This window comes from Canis lupus, chromosome 17 (assembly GCF_011100685.1).
Source record: "Canis lupus familiaris isolate Mischka breed German Shepherd chromosome 17, alternate assembly UU_Cfam_GSD_1.0, whole genome shotgun sequence".
NCBI lineage: Eukaryota > Metazoa > Chordata > Mammalia > Carnivora > Canidae > Canis > Canis lupus.
In genome coordinates, this window is record NC_049238.1 from 1,972,220 (window position 1) to 1,990,976 (window position 18,757).

Here is an 18,757-nt window from a genome sequence, read left to right on the forward strand (position 1 = left end):
TTCTAGGATTGCTTTCTTCTAACTGAAACATCTAGTGATCCTTTAGCTAAGACTTTAAGTGACAAGTCCAAAGAGCTGGAGGGTATTATGCTGAGTGAAATAAGTCAATCGGAGAAGGACAAACATTATATGGTCTCATTCATTTGGGGAATATAAAAAACAGTCAAAGGGAATAAAGGGGAAAGGAGAAAAAATGAGTGGGAAATATCAGAAAGGGAGACGGAACATGAAAGACTCGTAACTCTGGGAAACGAGCTAGGGGTGGTGGAAGGGGAGGTGGGCGGGTGGTGGGGGTGACTGGGTGACAGGCACTGAGGTGGGCACTTGATGGGATGAGCACTGGGTGTTATTCTATATGTTGGCAAATTGAACACCAATAAAAAATAAATTCATAAAAAAAAAAAAGTTAACATCAAACATGCTGCACTTTCCCCAATACCTAATACGCCCACATGGCCACCATTTACCTGTCTGTATTATGTCTATCCTGAAGCTAATAAACCCCAGTATATGAACATCCTTCTCCGTGAAGCCAAAGCATGCCTGGCAGCCAGGAGAGAGGGAGGGAGGGGGAGAGAGAGAGAGAGAGAGAGAAAGTGAGAGAGACAGGGAGGGAGGGAGGGAGGGAGGGAAAGTGAGAGAGGAGGGAGGGAGAGAGAGAAAGGAAGAAAGGAAAGAAGGAAAGAAGGCAGGCAGGCAGACCTGCGTTCTACACCCTCTTGGCACCCAGTGAGGGCATTCCCTAGAAAAGCAGTGTCCTAGTCCATGTGGGCTGCTGCAACAAATCCCACCAACTGGGTGGCTTATAGACAAGAGAAATTTATTACTGCCAGATCTGGAGGCTGGAAGTCTGAGAGCAGGGTGCCAGCATGATCGGGTCTAGTGACAGCCGTCGTCCTGGATCAGATGGCCACCCTCTCGCTGTGTCCTCCTGTGGTAGAAGGGGTAGGACGCTTTGGGTCAATCCCATCCATGGCAGCTCCACTGTCATGACCTAAGCACCTTCCACAGGCCCTACCCCCTCACACCATCACCTGGGGGGTTAGGTTCCAACCTATGAATCTGGGGGAAACAAACATCCAGACCATAACAAGCGGACAAGATGGAAGCCTTTCATAGCATCTGCTCCAGGGCTGGGGAAAAAGCTGGAACCTAAACAGGTCACCGCAATACCTCCTGCTGTGTTTTTATTATATGCTTTTAGATATAAATCCAACAACTAAAAAGACATAGAGAACTCTATGTTTCAAAAAGAAATTCTGAGGTGTAATCAATAATGGGAAGAAGGGGTGTGGAGCAGGGAGACGGGGTTCGGTTAGTCTAGGCTGGGGCTGAGATCCTCAATGTCTAACAAAGGCCCAGGTGACTCTCAGGGTCACTGAGGACAAGCTTGCAGGCAGCAGGGCTCATGAGCAAAGCTGTCCTTACTCAAAACACAAACAAAAAAATGGAGTTTACAAATTAAAAACAAAAAGGAAAAAAATCGATCCAGGCGATGAAGCCACTGAGTGTCACTCCCTTCAGGGATCCGCCTTTCCACGGCCCGTGCTGAGAGAGAACAAGTCTGCGTGCTTGTCACCCTGGCACTCATCTCCCAGGTAGCAAAAGACAAAGGAAATCTTTGGGAAAAGCACAGCAGAGAAGCAAATCAACTCCTTCAACCTGGAATCCCTTGTTTTGAGTCTCTGCGTAAAGTGCCCCCACTGGAGGCTCCCAGGTGGCCCAGTCTGTTGGGCGTCTGTCTCGGCCCAGGACGTGATCCTGGGGCCCTGGGATCAAGTCTCACATCAGGCTTCCTGCTTAACAGGGTGTCTGCTTCTCCCTCTGCCCCTCCCTGCTTGTGCTTGCTCTTTTTCTCTCTTGAATAAATAAAATCATTAAAATATAAATAAATACATACATACATACATACATAAAATCCCCCACTGGACAGCCAGTGAGCACGTGCCCTCTGTGGAAAGAACCCCACCTTCCCCACCTTCCCATGAAGGAGAATCCAGAAAGATGAAAGACTCCACGCACACTCATCCTGCTCCCAACACGGAACCCCGTGCAAACTACGGACAGAAAGTAAAGCAGTTCATCTGACAAAAAAAGGCCAGCAACTGTGACAGCTCCAAAAACTTTCAGAAAATAGCACAGCTGAATTAATTGGGACTGATTCAGGGACTGGCACTTTCTAGGGAATTAATGACTGCCCAGGAGCTGATGGCCCCAGGCAAAGCCAGAAGCCATTAACCCTCACCAGCCAGCCAGCAGCCAGCCCACCAGAGGCCTGTGAGCAGGACCCCCCAAGCCCCCCACACCCCCCACCCCACCTCCGCCTGGGCGGCCTGATCTGGGGCCGCCCCCATTACCAGCACCAGCAGAGCCCCCAGCACCAGCACCATCTGTGTGGGTATCTGCGGGGAAGCAAGCAGGACGCCCTTAGTTCGCAACCCTGACCACCTATGCTGCAGGGCAAGGGGCAGGAGGCGGAAGGGGAACAGCTGTGTTTCTGCCACATTCCAGCTCGCTCATCTGTGAAAACCCTCACAACTGTGCAGGGCCAACCCCCCACCTGCCTAGAAATGGGGTCGATGACATGCGTCCAATGAAGTCACAGGTGTGAGACTCATCCCCACCCAGTCCTAAGCAGCTCCCCCACTTCCCCATCCTGCAGGTGAGTGTGTCTCTGACCCTTGGCCGACGGGCCGCCCCTGGGGCACAGGCCCCACTTCGCTGGCCTATCCCAACACCTGGCTGTGGAGCCGGCCACCCCCAGCGTCAGCAGACAAGCAGGAGGGGCCGCAGGAGCCGGGGTGCAGAGGGGCCAGTTGTCATCACTGGCAAATGCACCAGGTAATCATGTTATAACCAGAACATTAGTGGGCAGGGCGCCTGGGCAGCTCAGGGAGAGGAGTGCCCGACTCTAGGTTTCAGCTCAGGTCAGAATCTCAGGGTCATAGAATCAAGCCCTGCTTCTGGCTCCACACTCCATGGGGAGGGAGTCAGCTTGAGACTCTCCCTCTCCCTCTCCCTCTCCCTCTCCTCTTCCCCACCCCCCACATGGACTCTCTAATAAATAAGCCTTTAATAATAATAATAATAATAATAATAATAATATCATCATCATTGGGAAGCAGAGGAAGGACGGTACTGCTTCTAGAGAGCAGCAGGATGGGGAATGCTGTGCTCACGCCTCCCGGGGTTGGGGGGTGGGTCCTCTTGGCAGCCCCGGCTGGCAGCCAGCCTCTGAAGACACACGTGCTGCGTGTGAGGGGAACCAAGCCCATCACGCAGGAGAGAACACAGGTTGTACAGAGGAGGAACATGCACAGGACATGTGAGCAGAGCACGTCATGTGTGAGGGGAACACGCACACGCACACGCATGCTGTGAGCGAGGGCCCATTAGGCACCCCCTCCCTCAAGCGAGCAGCAGCCCCCAGACTGCACGAGTCCCTCTTCCCTGAGAGACAGCCACTGGAAACCATTTTCATAAATAAACCATTCTCACCTGACATTCTTCCAGAAGAAAAGTGACACACACACATGGTCAGAAAAATGAAAATTACCTCACAAATGTTTGCATTACCAAAGGTAACCAGGGTCAAAGTGTGAGGCTTTTTGACCTGTTTCCTCCTAGTCTTCACTGTACATAGACACTCAATTTTGTACTTTATCCACAGCTGTTCTACTTGAGGTATAACTGATGTGACATAACATTAGTTGACATATATGCCTAATGATTCAATGCTTGTGTCTACTGAAAAATGATTTACTTTTCTAACATAATTGCGATCACACAATATATACTATTTTAACATTTCTCTGAATCGTCTAACGATTCTTAAATTACGAACCATACCAAAAAAAAAAAAATTACGAACCATACGAGTTTTATAATTTAATGAGCGCAGTCAATGACAACCACTGCACCATGAGGAACCAGGTTCAATCAGATCCAACCAGGAGAATCTGCCAGCATAGACAGCAGCTTCAACCAAACTAACACGGGCACATTTTGTTTGCTTCTAATTGTTTTGCAATTATTTGTACCATTACAATAATATTCCTTGCATATAAAGCCTTCCCTATGTTTTGGGTATAGGAAATGAGGGTTAAGTAATATAAACATTTATTTATAAAGCTCTTATTATATGTCACCAAATCAGTTGCCAAAATGATTACGCCAATTTAAAATCCCTTGTCAGCAATACGAGGGTGGCAAGTTCACTACACACACCCAGCACCAAACACTCTTTCACAGCTATGTTAAAGCTACTCCCCTGTGTGACAGTGGTACCTGGGCAGAGGCCCTGCACCAGGTCACGTGGCCTTTGGTGCTTTTCCCCAGGATCCAACAGTACACATCTTCGCAACATCCTCAGCGTCTGTGAGGTACAGAAAGCGGGCCGCTTTATCTCTATCTCAGTGATGAGGAAAATGAAGTCCAGCAAGGTTAATCCTGTGTGTCAAGGTCATATGTGTGCGTCAAGTCATGAACTGAACGCTGATCTGTGAGCAGACAACACTCTCTACGACAGTGGCCTGAACAGCCACTCCAGGTGCTGGAGCGGGTAGCAGCAAAAGCCTAGAACTTGATGGTTTACAGGCCCACCCAGGCTCAGCTGGGAAGAATGCTGTCAGCACCTCGCATGGCCACCCACTGGCCCGGGTAGAAGCAGGGGTGCCGACCACGTCCCCTGGACTGCTTCCCAATCACTTACACAGCAAACCCTTCATAACTACAAACAAAAACTATGACAGTGATGCTACACAAAGTTTAAATTATTGAACTCAGTTATTACATACAGTTGGATATTTAAATCCCAATGCAATTTTATTTTGTTTGTGTGGCACTGATTTTCTCAAATGTTACTTGAAAAATCAAGAGCAAAATGGTTATAAAACTAAGAATAGTCTTAGTAATTAACATGTATACATATGTCAAAAATAGTTACCTGATTATCATATTTAAGAGACTGCGTCCCAACCAAAAACCGAATGGCATCTGTTTCTGCAGTCTGAGGTGTTAGAGCACGTGCCTGCGGGACGAAGGAAAATGCACACATGTTTATGAAGTTAGATTTCACAGTTAGAGATTAAAAAGGCAGTTACCTCCTCTACTGCTGCTGGAGTATCAATTAGTACAAAGTGCCCGCCACACAACTTAGAAACGTCTATGCAAAGCCTTTATCTGTTTATACTTTATGACACAACAATTCCATTCAAATGTAAATGGAAACAATTATAAATGAGCATAAAAAATAAGCAATAAAGATATAAATGGTATTTTTAATAAAACCATAATTTTCAACAGAAATAGATTGATAAAACAAATCATCCTTCACCAGAACAGCAGAAAACGGCTCCCAGCAACAGCAAGGCAGCCTCCAGCAGAGGATAACTATACAAACTACACAAGATACTCTGAATTTGTTTCAAGGTCTCAGAAGCTACCACAGTGGTGAATGAATGCCCAGATCTTGGAAAGGAAGGAGGCTTAGAAACACAAGCCTGACCTCTGCGCTCCTCCTTCAGCTGGAGGTATCTGTCGTCTGGAAACTGTTGCTAGCAGCTGACACTGAGGAAAACCTCTGACAGGCTCATGGGTGGAGGGTACAGACGAAGCACAGGGCCCACCACAGAGAAAGGCCAGCGAAGCACTACGTACTGGGTCAGGGACCCGTAGGGCACAGGCCAGAAGTGAAGGTGAACTAGAAGGAGGTCAATCTGCACAGAATAATGCTCCAGGTCATCTTGGTCCATGACTGGATTTTAAGTGATCTGAGCAGACTGGTGCTCCAGAGCCAGCCAGCTACCCGCCAGAAGTAACAGTAAACCCTCTGGAGGAAGACAAAGACATCCAAAGTTTCCATTGTTTTTTTCCCACGATGTCAAACACTCAATCAAAAATCACTGGTCATAAAACAAGTCAAAATAATATGATCAAAAGCCAAACAACAAACAACAAAAAGAGGCCTGCCAAGCATTCAGATGATCAGGTTCTCTGGGAAACAAGCTGTAAAACATCAAGCTTTGTGCACAGATTTGCTAGGAACACTCTTGGAAACGACACCATGGAAGAAGCAGGAGTGAAGGCATGAAGGAAGCAAGACTGTGCAGAGGACACAGAGGGACCGCAATGCCATGGGGAGGCTGGAGATGGGGTGGCCCCCCAGAGTGGAGCCGTCATGGCCAGGCCCTTCTGCTACCCAGCCCCCACCCCCATCCATCAGTCATTAGAGGCAGGCTGTCCCTGGAGAGGGGTGTGACTTAGGACAATGTGGCTCTGTTCAGCTGAGGGCAAACTCTAAAGCAGGACCCACTTAGAGCTATCAGCCACTCATAATCCCAGAATCTGCTGGACTTCTGGAAAGAGAAATCTGGGTGGTGCACCACAGCAGGAATTACAATACCTAGGCTACATAGGTTCAATAATTAAAAGACAAAATAATTTCAAGTGAAGAGTCTGAGGCCTAAAGAGGAAAACTGGTTACTATTAGTGTTGTGACTAGTATTTCAGGCTTACAAAATCAAACCTGGCTCTCTTGCAATACAACCAGTAACTGCCTAGATCAAGTCCCTATATCCCTATAGCTCATGCTTTGATGCCTAGGGGAAGCAGAATAAGGACCCCCCTAAAGTGTCCACATCCCTATTCCAATCCCCACAACCTGTGCATACGTTTACTTATATGGCAAAGAGACTTTGCATGTGTGATAAGGTTAAGGATCTTGAAATGGAGAGATTATCCTGAATTATCTAGTCACATGGGTCCTTAAAAGCAGAAAACCTTTTGTGGCTGTCAGCAGAGAGATCTAGCAGAAGAGAGAACCAGAGGGGCGCCTGGGTGGCTCAGTCGGTTACGCATCTGCCTTGGGCTCAGGTCGTGATCTCAGGGTCCTGGGATCAAGTCCCATATCGGGCTCCCTGCTCAGTGGAGAGTCTGCTTCTCCCTCTCCCTCTGCTCCTCCCCCTTACTTGTGTGCTTTCTCTCTCTCAAAATAAATTTTTAAATCTTTAAAAAAGAGAGAGAGAACCAGAGAACCAAGAGGTGTTAGCATGAGAGGGACACAGAAAGCCTACGAAGGGTGCAAGCAGCTGGGAGGATGGGGGCAGCTGCTGCGGACTTTGGAGATGGAGGGACTCCATGGACTGAGAAGGCGAGGTAACAGATCGTCCCCTGAGGCTCCAGGTCCCTGCCCCACCAAAGCCTGGATTTAAGCCCAGTGAGGCCCATATTGGGCTTCGGAACTACAGAATGGTAAGGTAGGAAGTGCTGTTCTTTTAAACCATTAAATTGGCACTGACTTGTTATGGCAGCAATGGGAAATGGCTATCGCCCTGCACAGTTCACTACATGGGCCACTGTCCACATGCTCTCTTCCCACCTGCAGCTAGAAACAGGCATAACACCCCGCTTCCTCCTCTATAACATCTAATTCCTATGTGTTTTTCTCAATTTCTTGATTCATTCATTTTAACACAGGGTAAGAGAAACAGTATAGCAGTTGTCCTAACCGTTCAGTCTGTCTGGTTTAGACTTGGTTTCCATGACTGGGGTGAACCACAAGACCTTCTGAGTGTCCTCTACCAAAAGGTCTGGAGACAACGATTTCAAGTCATGCTCTCAGAAAATGCAATCACAGCACCTATGGCCCCACACCTCCTCACAAAAACGTCAACTGTTTTGTGTTCCTGGCACAGAAACATCAACTATCAGAATACATTTCGGTAACACCAAGAAAATACACATCCAGAGCAGTGTTCACATTATTAGATATTCTAGCCAATGGGCCTACAACCTCTTTGACAAACTAGAGTCTTAGACCTCTTTGCAAAACTGATTAATTCTTTGTGAATCTATATACTTTCTGCCAAAAATGTGCATATCTACTATTAGAATTTTGCACATTAATACCAGCAAATTAACAGACCCCCTGAATCCTATATAATTTGAACACCACTTGGTTAGAGAAAAATGGTGAGGAAGCGTCTACATCATCACAGAGACAAAACCCCGGCTGCTCCAAAGGCAGAACTCAAGTCAACAGAGGGGATGCAGGACTGGCTCCACCTTCAAACAAGAATGCTAAGACTCAGATACAGGGACATACCATCACCTCAACAGAAAAAGCCTGAAAGTCTCCAAAACAGGGCCCAGAAAAGGATTTATCTGAGAGGAAATGATGACTTTACATGAAGACTTGTTTATGCTTCAAGTCAGCAATACCGAGCCGACTACACAACCCCTGCCCAGTGGCCATGCTGTGGCAGGTCCCACAGATGGGAAGTGACCCGTCCTGCCCTCAGGAAACTCACTGGTGCAGGCAGCAGACAAGGCCCAAAACCAAGCAGGTGGGAAAGGACCGTGCACCAGAGCCGGCCCAGACCACAAGACAGCAAATCCACATTTATCAAAACACAGCCAGGAGCTCAAGTCCAGGCAGAAAACAGGACCTAACACCATCACCGTAAAACAGAAGATACCAGAAAGAAGTAAATTGTATCAGGCCATTGGACGGAACGGAAGGGCAACTTGGGGCCGCAGAGGCTGCTGTGTGTGTAACAACCCAGCATCCAACCTGCTTCATTCTAAAGTAATTTACGGAGCCCAGAACTGCAGCCCCGCGCAGGGCTGACGGTGAGAGTGCGAGGAAATAAAGTCTAAGAGATCATCGGTTTCAGACACAAAAGCTACCGTGGTTTAGAGAAGACCCTTCTTTCTTAAAAACCTAAAGAGGAGGGGGCTCCTGGGTGGCTCAGTCAGTTGGGCATCCGACTCTTGAATTCAGTTCAGGTCATGATCTCAGGGCCATGAGATGGAGCCCGCGTTGGGCTCAGTGCTCAAGATTCTCTCTCCCTCTGCCCCTCCCCCGGCTTGCAAGTACACACACTCTCGCCAAAATAAATCAATAAAAATAAAAAACTGAAGAAAATTATTCTGACAAAAAAATCTAAACTGAATCTTTAAAAATTACAGTGAAATCTTAAAAACATTTAATCTAAGATCTTGGGATGCCTGTGGCTCAGAGGTTGAGCATCTGCCTTCGGCCCAGGGCATGATCCTGGGGTCCCAGGATCAAGTCCTGCATCGGACTCCCTGCGTAGGGCCTGCTTCTCTGCCTGTGTCTCTGCCTCTCTCTGTGTGTTTCTCATGAGTAATGGATAAAATCTTTAAAAATAATAATAATCTAAGATCTTTTTAGTACATTAGGTAAAATTATAATAATAATTTAACTCTGGCCAATTGGGTAACATATGTATATCCATCCGTAATTCTGGTCCTTTGATGAAGTGAATGATCAAATGACCTTCCTAAGTCTACTCATAATGATGACTTTGAGGTACTCCAATGACCTCATTATTATAAGATCAAATTTTAGGGTGTAAGATGTCACAAAACAGCTCCATGTATTTTACCTTGCTTCATCTCCATATTCAATGAAGGAGACCCAAAGTCAGGAGGGATAATATTATTCCTACTTAGAAGACAAAAACACTGAGGACCAGAGAGGTTAAGTGACTTAGTCACAATCACAAAGCTCCTAGAGAAGAACCACCCTGACCTGTAGCCTTGAGTCTGGTTATTTACTGTTATGGTGACGCAGGGACCTGGCAACACAAGTAAGATATGTATATATGAGATTGAAGGTAGAGTATGGGTCACGTTATTATCATCCCATGACCTGTTCCCAAAAGAAAGGCCACGGTGCTTTCCTGACACAGCTCTTTCCCTCTATCTCACCGTGTAGTGAGCCAACGCAGGACAACTGGAGATGCTGTCAGTGGGGCAGGGCCATGGGAGCACTGGAAAGTTCTACTCCATGACAGGCGCAAATCCTAGAATCTCCTGGTACCGCCAAGTACCCAGAACTCCCTTGGGAAATTCAAGATTGTAGTCATGTGTTTACTAATCTGAGCAAGTAAACACTTCCTCTAGTTAGTGTCCAGCCTGCTTCCTCACCTGAAATGCCCCTACCCCCCTAACCCCCCCTCCACGAGCACACCTCGGGCAAGGTCAAGGTGCTGCTGGACGCTAGCAGGTGGGGCAGGACCTGTGCTTCAAGCCGCAGAGACCTGGTAGGTTTAACCTGCTACACCAGTGGTCTCCCCCCGGAAATGGCATGTTTATAGAGAGCTGCCTCTAGTTCATCAAGACGACCCTGCCCGCCTGCCCGCCTGCCCGGAGATGGAGGCGCCCCTGCCTGCCCACCTGCCCAGAGGAAAGGGGCGTCCCTGCCCGCCTGCCCGGAGATGGGGGCACCCCTGCTGCCTGCCTGCAGCACAAAACATTGAGCAGTCCACTCTCTTTTTCTGTCACTCTCTTCTCTGGCTTCTTCCCCTCAACTGGGAAAACCCAGTCACAAGTCCCCTCATCCTTTGAAAATATCTTCCACCTTGACTCATCTGCTTCTCCAGCTGCTGCCAGACCTCCACTCTTCCCGTCGCTGATGGTGGCGTAGACAGGGAAAGCCCTCGTCGACTCTGACCGACTGCCCCCCTTCTGACAACCTGGCCCCGCTGCACCACCCTGCAGCACTGGTCTCGTGGTTCCAGGCATTGCAGCCGCCAGACACCCCTGACACAGGGCCGCTCTGTCCCTTGGCCCCCAAGGACCCAGTACATCACCACCCATCCCCCTGCTCTCGCTGTGGCTTTGTGCCCACACTTCCTTCTAGCAAACGCCCCTCCCCGCCCGCGCCCGGAGATGGGGGACCTCCTGCTGCCTGCCTGCAGCACTGTCACCAGGTCCGTGGTGGAGCCCCCGGCACCGCTCTGTCAACTGCACTGACCTGAGGCCCCTCCCCAGGCCTGCGCTTCTGGCCATCAGCCCCTCGCCGCACCCCCTCCTGCCTACCAGGCCTATGACATGGGAACCCTGAACCCCGCATCCTGCCTTCTCTCCAGACACACCGCCACCCCTCCCCACACCTTGCTTGAACTACATTTTCACAACCTCTTACTCAACTTTCCAGACATGAGTCTTTATTCCAGTTCACCCTCCCCTTCCCATCTCAACAAGTCAAATCGGGACCTCAGGTTTCCGAGCAGTAGGTTAATGTCTTCATTTCACTCTTCCAAACCCTAGGGAATTACACAAAAGCAAGGAGAATAAAAGCAGAAACAGCGACTATCTTCAATGAAACTCGGAAACATCTATAATCCAAACACACACCATAAGAACAAAGACTCAAACGCAGAGGTGAGAGCTGAGAAGGGTCTGAAGAGTGCGCGGGCAGCGACACCCCCCAAGAAGACAGGTGCACAGGTGTCAGTGCAGGCACTGCAGGGATGGGACGGCAGGACAGGCACACGGCTGGTGGCAGGGCTTGTGCCTGGGCTTTGGCAAGAGTCAGAGCAGGCCGGGCAGCCAGGCAATCCCGCCTGGAAGCACGCTGGCCCCACGGAGTGGAGGGGGTGCCGCACTGTGGGGAGCCCACCCGGGCCACCATCTTCACCAGGGATGAATGAGGGCTGCAGAATTCACCCACAAACCAAAGCCTGGGCTGCAGGAATTCCTGCCAGCCTGGGGCTCGGGCCTGGCCCGACTCCACATACAGATCCCATGGCAGCTGGACAGGAAGGCTCGCCATGAGAGCCCAGGATCAAAGGAGCCCAGGAGCCCTGCGAGGATACCACCAGGAGGGACAGCCAGGCAAGGACAGAGGGAAAAGACCTCAGAAGATGCACACGTGCTGGCCGCACGCTGCCACAGGCCGCCACAGAAGAGCCGGAGTTCATGCTATGCACACCAGCACACAGCTGTAAACCTAACAGAGCAATCAGCCTTCAAGGAGAGAGAAAAAAAGAATAGAAAAGTAAACGGGGGAAAAAATCAAGGCACGGCTGGGAGACGATAGGGCAGGACAACCAGAGGCAAGGCCAGGGAAGAGCGAAGCCGCCACAGGAGGGGCCCCCACACGCAGCAGGGGATGGGAGCAGGGCTGAGAAAGAGTCCAGAGAGTGTCAGGTAACAAAAGACATCAAGTTCAAAACCATGAGATACCCAGAAAACAGTAAAGTCAAGAAGTCAATGTTCAGAAGAAAATTCGTGGTCTAAATGCTTCCATTAATAAAAAAGAATGAAAACAAATAAAGTAGGCACACGACTGAGGAGTCTTAGAAGAACACCCGACGCGGTGCCCCCACACTGGCCTCCGGGAGGGAGGGCTGCCGGGCTTGGGTTTGGCTCCTTCCCCGCCGTGTTCCACGGCGGAGAGTAATGCCTGGCACGCAGTAGACCATCGGTACCTGGCAACCAAATAAACGCATTTCCTAGGAAAACACAAATTACCACACCTAACCTCAAAAGAAGAAATCAGAACAGCTAGTGACCACAGATCCAAAAGCCAGTGTCGGGAGAGTGCCCGAGGCTCGGGAACAGGCAAGGTGGACACGCCCAAGCCACCTCAATGGGCCACAGCGGGTCTGCCAAAGGACCAACGAAGAACCAACGGCCCTCCCAACCAGAGAAGGTCTTCTTTTTTTTTTTTTTTTTTAAGATTTATTTAGGTATTTGAGAGAGAGAGAGAGAGAGAGAGAGAGAGGAGGGGCAGAGGGAGAGAATATCCAAGCAGACTCCCACTGAACGTAGAGCCTGACACGGGGCCTGATGCCATGACCCTGAGATCAGGGCCTAAGCCGAAACCAAGAGCCGGACACTTAAACTACTGAGCCCCCCAGGGCCCCGAGGAGGTCTTCTCAAGGCCAAAAGTTTCTAAGAAACAAGCGTGCAGGAGAAAAATCATCTTGTTTGTAGAGACTTTTGAAATGTCATAAAGAACTACGGTCCTGTTAACTGAGAATTACAGATTCAACTCAAACCCAGAAAGCTGATCGCTCCTGCCCTGACGCTGAGAATGCGTGTGAAGCCATCTGTAGTCTCACTTATACTATTTCAAATTCAAACAATATTGGAGAAACATCTGAAACAAAAATTATGATCATTAATAGATAATAACGTATACAATATTCAAATAAACAACAAATCTATAAAGCGTAACTGTATAACCTTTGTGTTGAAGTGCGAGACCGTTCAGATGCAGGGTCTTAGTACCGAGTTCAGAAGCAGCCAGTCCATTTCCCATCTGACCACGGTTATGGTATGTCCTATAAAATAACTCCCCTCCCCTTCAGAAAAGAGCCCTAAAACTCGGCCAAGGAGCGGTAGTAGTATTTCTTGTCTTAATGTAAATAGACTTCCGTCATCATCTTGCAAGTAAGCATGATAGGATCAGCACACCCTGGGTTGTCTAGGCTCGCAACAGAAACACAGTACAGAAGGATGAAGACTGGGAAGAGGAATACCCAGAAGAGGAACCAGAGCTGTACCAGCAGTGCCGAGCCAGCAAGCACAGCATTGACCGGGAAATTCGGGATACGCATGTACAAAAATAAGGATTAAACTTAAAATTCTCGGTGGCTCAGTGGGCTAAGCATCTGCCTTTGGCTCAGGTCACAATCTCAAGGTCCTGGGATCGAGCCCCATATCAGGCTCTCTGCTCAGAGGAGCCGTCTGCTTCCTTCTCTGCTTCTCCCCCTGCTTGTGAACACTTCCTGTTTCTCTATTAAATAAATAAGCGCCACCTGTGTGGCTCAGTGGCTGAGCATCTGCCTTCAGCTCAGGGCGTGACCCAAGGTCCCGGGATTAGTCCCATATCAGGTGTTCCGCAGAGAGCCTGCTTCTCCCTCTGCCTGTGTCTCTGCCTCTCTATCTCTATGTCTCGAATGAATGAATGAATGAACAAATAAAATCTTTTTTGAAAAACCTAAAATTCAAATTGTTCTTGGGCAAACATCCTGAAAAGCTGCCTAAACAAGTCTAAATCAAGAAAAATACACACAAGTCTTTATATCCTAACTTCAACATTCTCTGTATCTTGACTTCGATGCTTTAAATTAATTGTATGTTTACTAATGATCCATTGATGTGAGTTCACAGGCTGCTAAGTCCCGTCCAGTCCAATCTTCTGCCCAATGCAAGAACGCTCTCAGGACATACCTCCTAACTCCCAGACAGACATGCTCCTCAAAAACCGTACGCTGACCACCTAGTACCACAAATGAATTCCACACTTCCAGCAGGGATGTCAAGACCTCCTCCTGCCCAATCCTATCAGAATCTCATTTATTCTTTCCTATAATGATACATCTCCAGCTTCAATACACCAACAAGCAGCCCAGGGAGCCCGGGCAGTGCAGAATCTGATTCTACAGGTCTGCCTCCGGGTGACACGGCTGCCGCTGGCTGGGGACACTCTGAGCTGCATGGTCTACACAGCCTTCCCGACTTGGCCGTCGGAACTCCCCAGTCTCCATGGCCACAGAATCGGTTTCACGTTGTGGAACAGACTTTACAGGCCAGACCTTCCCACCTCTTCTGCCATAGCAGAAGGGTGGAATGGGGCTAAGTCAGTATTCACCCCAACACGGTGGGATGTGAACTGTGACTCTCAGAACCACCACGGAGGAAGCCCCACCATGTTACAGGCCTCAAGGGCGGGCCGTGAGGACCAGGCTCTAGGACTCATCAAGGTAGCTCCCCAGCACCGGGAAAAACGGGAGCAGCTAACACTGCCTGTGAGGCTCCCGGGCCGGCATCCAGGGGATGAGGATGCCCTTGCCCATTCCATCCCATCCCAGATCGCCTTCCCCCTCTCCCCACATCTGCAAGCTGGAGCACAGACCACCTCTCCAGAACCAAGAAGGAAAGAGAGCGAGGGTATCAAGTGAGGGAGCGACAAGGAGCCATGACCATCAGTAAGGCTACGAGCCTGAGGCACCAGTGGGTCTCACAGCAAACTAGCCCAGAGCGACATGCACTTAGGTACCCAGAGTCGTGCAAACACACAGATCCCATCGAGGAAAAAAATCAGATGCATAAATACACATGTGTACATATGCAAGTTACATAAAGACACAGAAATTACATACACACACGTACATACATATCCAACGTGAGCCACATAGTTTGGAGGAAGAAAAAAATATTATAAAAAGAAAAGCGAGTGAGTGAGCTGGAACATGTCTGAGGTTTCTATGTCCATAACATAAACAAACAAATGATAATAAAAACCAAGCATCAAAATCGTCTCCACAAAACATGAGAGACACCTAACTCTGGGAAACGAACAAAGGGTAGTGGAAAAGGAGGTGGGGGGGGGGGGTAGGGGTGACTGGGTGACGGGCACTGAGGGGGGCACTTGGTGGGATGATCACTGGGTGTTATGCTACATGTTGGCAAATTAAACTCCAATAAATAAATAAACAAACAAACAAACAAACAACTCAAAAAAACAAAATCGTCTCCAGATTGCACTCCGCATGGCTGAGCTCTCCAGGCTTCCCCTAAGTCCTGCTATATCCCAGGAAAACATTCTCCTATATTCCTTTTAACTACATAAGCAAAAGCATGACAGTCGGTTGAAGAGCAGTGGAACGTCAGCCGCCTGACCCCTCTCAGATGACCCACGTGCCGGGGCAGGCGGTGTGGCCTGCACACCGGCTGCAGTCTTGCTCACAGGCAGCTTGCACACGGGGCTGAGACTGCCTCGCTCCCAGCTGCCAGTCACCTCGACTTCACCTTGACCGATAAAGTGACTTAGCCAACAGGTCTTATGCACCTGCTGGGAGACAGAAATGAGACGAGTCCTCTCTGAGCCCTGTGGCCCTCTGAGAGGAAGGTGAGGTCTGCACTTGAATGTCGCCTCTGGCCTCTGCTACAGAGGTCAAAGGACCTGAACATGGAGGTGCCAGGTGTCTTGTTCTGAATAAAAGGCCCCAGAGAGCAAAGAGACCTTTGAGCAGGAAGGATCCAGGCCTGAGCCCAATACTCTAACAGCTGTAAGAGGTCTCTCTAAACCACGGAGCCCTCTGCTTTAAAATGGAAAAGAACAAGCCCAGGGATCCAAGGACTGTGTGACAATTATGCGGCCCTGTCAGATGACTAGCACATACTACCTACTCAACTAAAGTCTAATGAAAAGTAAACACAAAAACCCCCACATGATGAAAGGGAGTCCACCTGAAGCAAAGGAGGAGGGGGGCACCGGGACAGATGTCTTCAGGAAAATGGAAGAGCAGAACAGACGGCCACCGTTCCCACAGACAACCAGACTGCGCAGGACAGGTGCAGCAGCTGCCAAGCATCAACACTCACCATAAGACACAGGAACAATGAAACAAATGGAAAAAGGAAGCACTTCACAACAGGGAAAAATGGAAAGCTGTACAAGAAGAAAAAAAAAAGAAATCACAGTACCCTTCTTGAATAAGCAGCTAAAAATATTTATATAACTAGAAAGATGAAGACCCTAGGGGTGCCTGAGTGGCTCAGTTGGTGAAGCATCTGCCTTGGGCTCAGGCCATGATCCCGGGGTCCTGGGATCGAGTCCCATATTGGGCTCCCTGCTCAGCGGGGAGTCTGCTTCTCCTTCTCCCTCTGCTGCTCCCCTTGCTTATGCACACACTCTCTCTCTCTCTCTCTGTCAAATAAATAAAAACTTAAAAAAAAAAAAAAAAAGAAGACCCTCAATATAGATTTGGCAAGAATTGTGATAGAACTACATGAGCCTAAAGAAAGACAAGGGAGAGCATAGAAAAAGCTAAAAACCCTCAGGTAACAGGACATCCAGTCACCACATAATATCCAAGAAATAAAAGCAAGTGGGCAAAGACAAGACACAGTTTTAAGTTGAATGTGGTTGTCAGGGAATCAGATAAGATAGAAAAGGCGCGTTTAGGGCCTGCAGATCTTAATCAGATTTTCAGCAATTTGACATCTTAAAATACTAATAAGAATTACTTGGATTTTCTTAATTTTAAATAACAAAATCATAAAAAATCAAGCTACTTTTTATGAGCTAAAAGATGTTAATTACATGATACCATAATGTCCCATAAACAGAAACGTGCTCAGCATTTCTATTTTAATGACCCCTGTATGGCACTCTTCTGCCTTTTATTTGCCATAGTAGGACCTCATTTTACCCTCAAGCCTCATTACCTCAGTCAAGGGTCAACAATCAGATCCCCATGTTCTTCTTCTTTTTTTTTTTTTTTTAAGATTGTATTTATTTGACAGACAGAGAGCACAAGCTGGGGGAACAGCAAGCAGATGGAGAGGGAGAACGAGAAACATCCTCCCCATGGAGCAGGGATCCCGACATGGGCCTCGATCCCAGGACCCCAGGATCATGACCTGAGCAGAAGGCAGGCGCTTAACCAACTGAGCCCCCCAGGCGCCCCTTCTGTTTACTGTAGTAATGAATTCTTCGAATCCAACAATATCAAGGTCCACAAGCTGTCCAAAATAAAGGGTAAAAATCTGCTACTTCTTTTAAGATAAAGGAGATATTCAGATAAAACATTTGATGCCGGAGGCAAAGATCCACTCCTTGATATTAATCTCAGGAAATGACATTTGTCATCTCAAGGATCCAACAATGAAGATCAAAACCTCTGGGTTATTTAGAAGATTTAATGAGACAGACGGTATTGGGTACACTGGAGGCAAACACACACTTTAGGAAGCACGAGGTCAGGAGCCCTCCATCTCCCCATATGCCCCCACACACCTGCCCACACGAGCACCTTGTCCAGGAGAAGGCAGGGCAACTTTGTGGTTCAGGGGCCCTGAGGCTGGCTTGGGTTTGAGGCTTCCCTAGATTAGAGTCCCAAGTCTCACCTGCTGGCCAGACGGGCTATGCCCACACCACAGCATCCACAGGCAGGACTGAAAGAGTGAGATACGCCTGGGGACATCTCAAAAGCTGCTGTTGAGGCACAGTCCTGGGTGACCGAGCCTGTGGGCAAACCCCGTAACACAGCTCATCCTCACAGGACACTGATACCGCCTTATAGGGACTGATCCATGAGAACTTTGTCTCATGGTAATAATTAGAACATTTCCTGAATGCTTATTAGGTGCCAGGCGCTGTGCTAAGTGCTTGAAATCACTGTATGAACTCATTTAACTTTCCTAAGGCCACAGGGGATCCAGGTTCGTTTTCCCATTTTATTGGCAAGGAATCTGAAGCCCAAAGTTACATAGACAGGAAGTGGTGAAGCCAGGACTGAAAGATTTTAGTTATGAGAGGGAGAGAGAGAGAGGGAGAGCACACACATGAGCAGGGCAGGGGCGAGGAGGGAGAATCTCGAGCAGACTCCCCCACAATCGGGTTATCAGGTCCTTCACGAGGCGGTGCTCTGGGCTTCTGGTCTCCGCATCTGTCCGTAGGCGCCTTCAGGTCCTCGGAAGAGCTGAGGCCAACCCAGGGCCGCCCCCCCACCCCCTCGGTGCACAGCCCTCCGGGTGCCCCCATCCACCCCCACCCACTGCACGTGCACGCCCGCGCCAGCGCTCACCCGGCCGTGTGCTGAGCACCTGCCGGGCAGGGCGCCCGGGGAGCAGGCCGCGCGCACAGAACAGGACAGACACGGGACGACAGCGGAGGGCGAGGGCCCGCCTCCCCCAGGACGGTCACCCAGCGGCGGCCACGGGAGGCCTCAACGTTAGGGGAAGCTGGGTGAGGGGTGCGAGACAACTTTCCCGTTATCCCTGCAACTCCTGTCCAAGTTACACCCCACCTCCCCCTCCTCCTCCCCCACCCTCAACACCCACACAGGCGGGGCCGGCCTCCGGGAGGCCTCCAGGAACCCAGCGCAGGAGGAAACCTACACAGGCAGGAACCAGGGTGGGCGCGGCCCAGCAGCCCCCAGCCAGGAGGGGGGAGGGGGAGGGGGGCCCAGGCCAGAGAGAGGAGGGG

General features: G+C 49.3%; 2 protein-coding genes across 2 annotated transcripts in view; one reads left to right on the forward strand and one right to left on the reverse strand.

The window, feature by feature from the left end:
* Positions 1 to 18,757, reverse strand: part of EIPR1 (EARP complex and GARP complex interacting protein 1) — a 120,397-nt gene that overhangs the window by 100,810 nt on the left and 830 nt on the right. The window contains exon 2 of the mRNA XM_038560678.1: positions 4,946 to 5,029. Within this exon, the coding sequence (XP_038416606.1) occupies positions 4,946 to 5,029 (84 nt within the window). The remainder of the gene's footprint in view (positions 1 to 4,945; positions 5,030 to 18,757) is intronic.
* The window catches only part of TRAPPC12 (trafficking protein particle complex 12), an 83,645-nt gene continuing 83,286 nt past the window's right edge, over positions 18,399 to 18,757 (forward strand). Inside the window, exon 1 of the mRNA XM_038560677.1 lies at positions 18,399 to 18,517. The gene's annotated coding sequence lies outside the window, so the exon portion shown is untranslated. The remainder of the gene's footprint in view (positions 18,518 to 18,757) is intronic.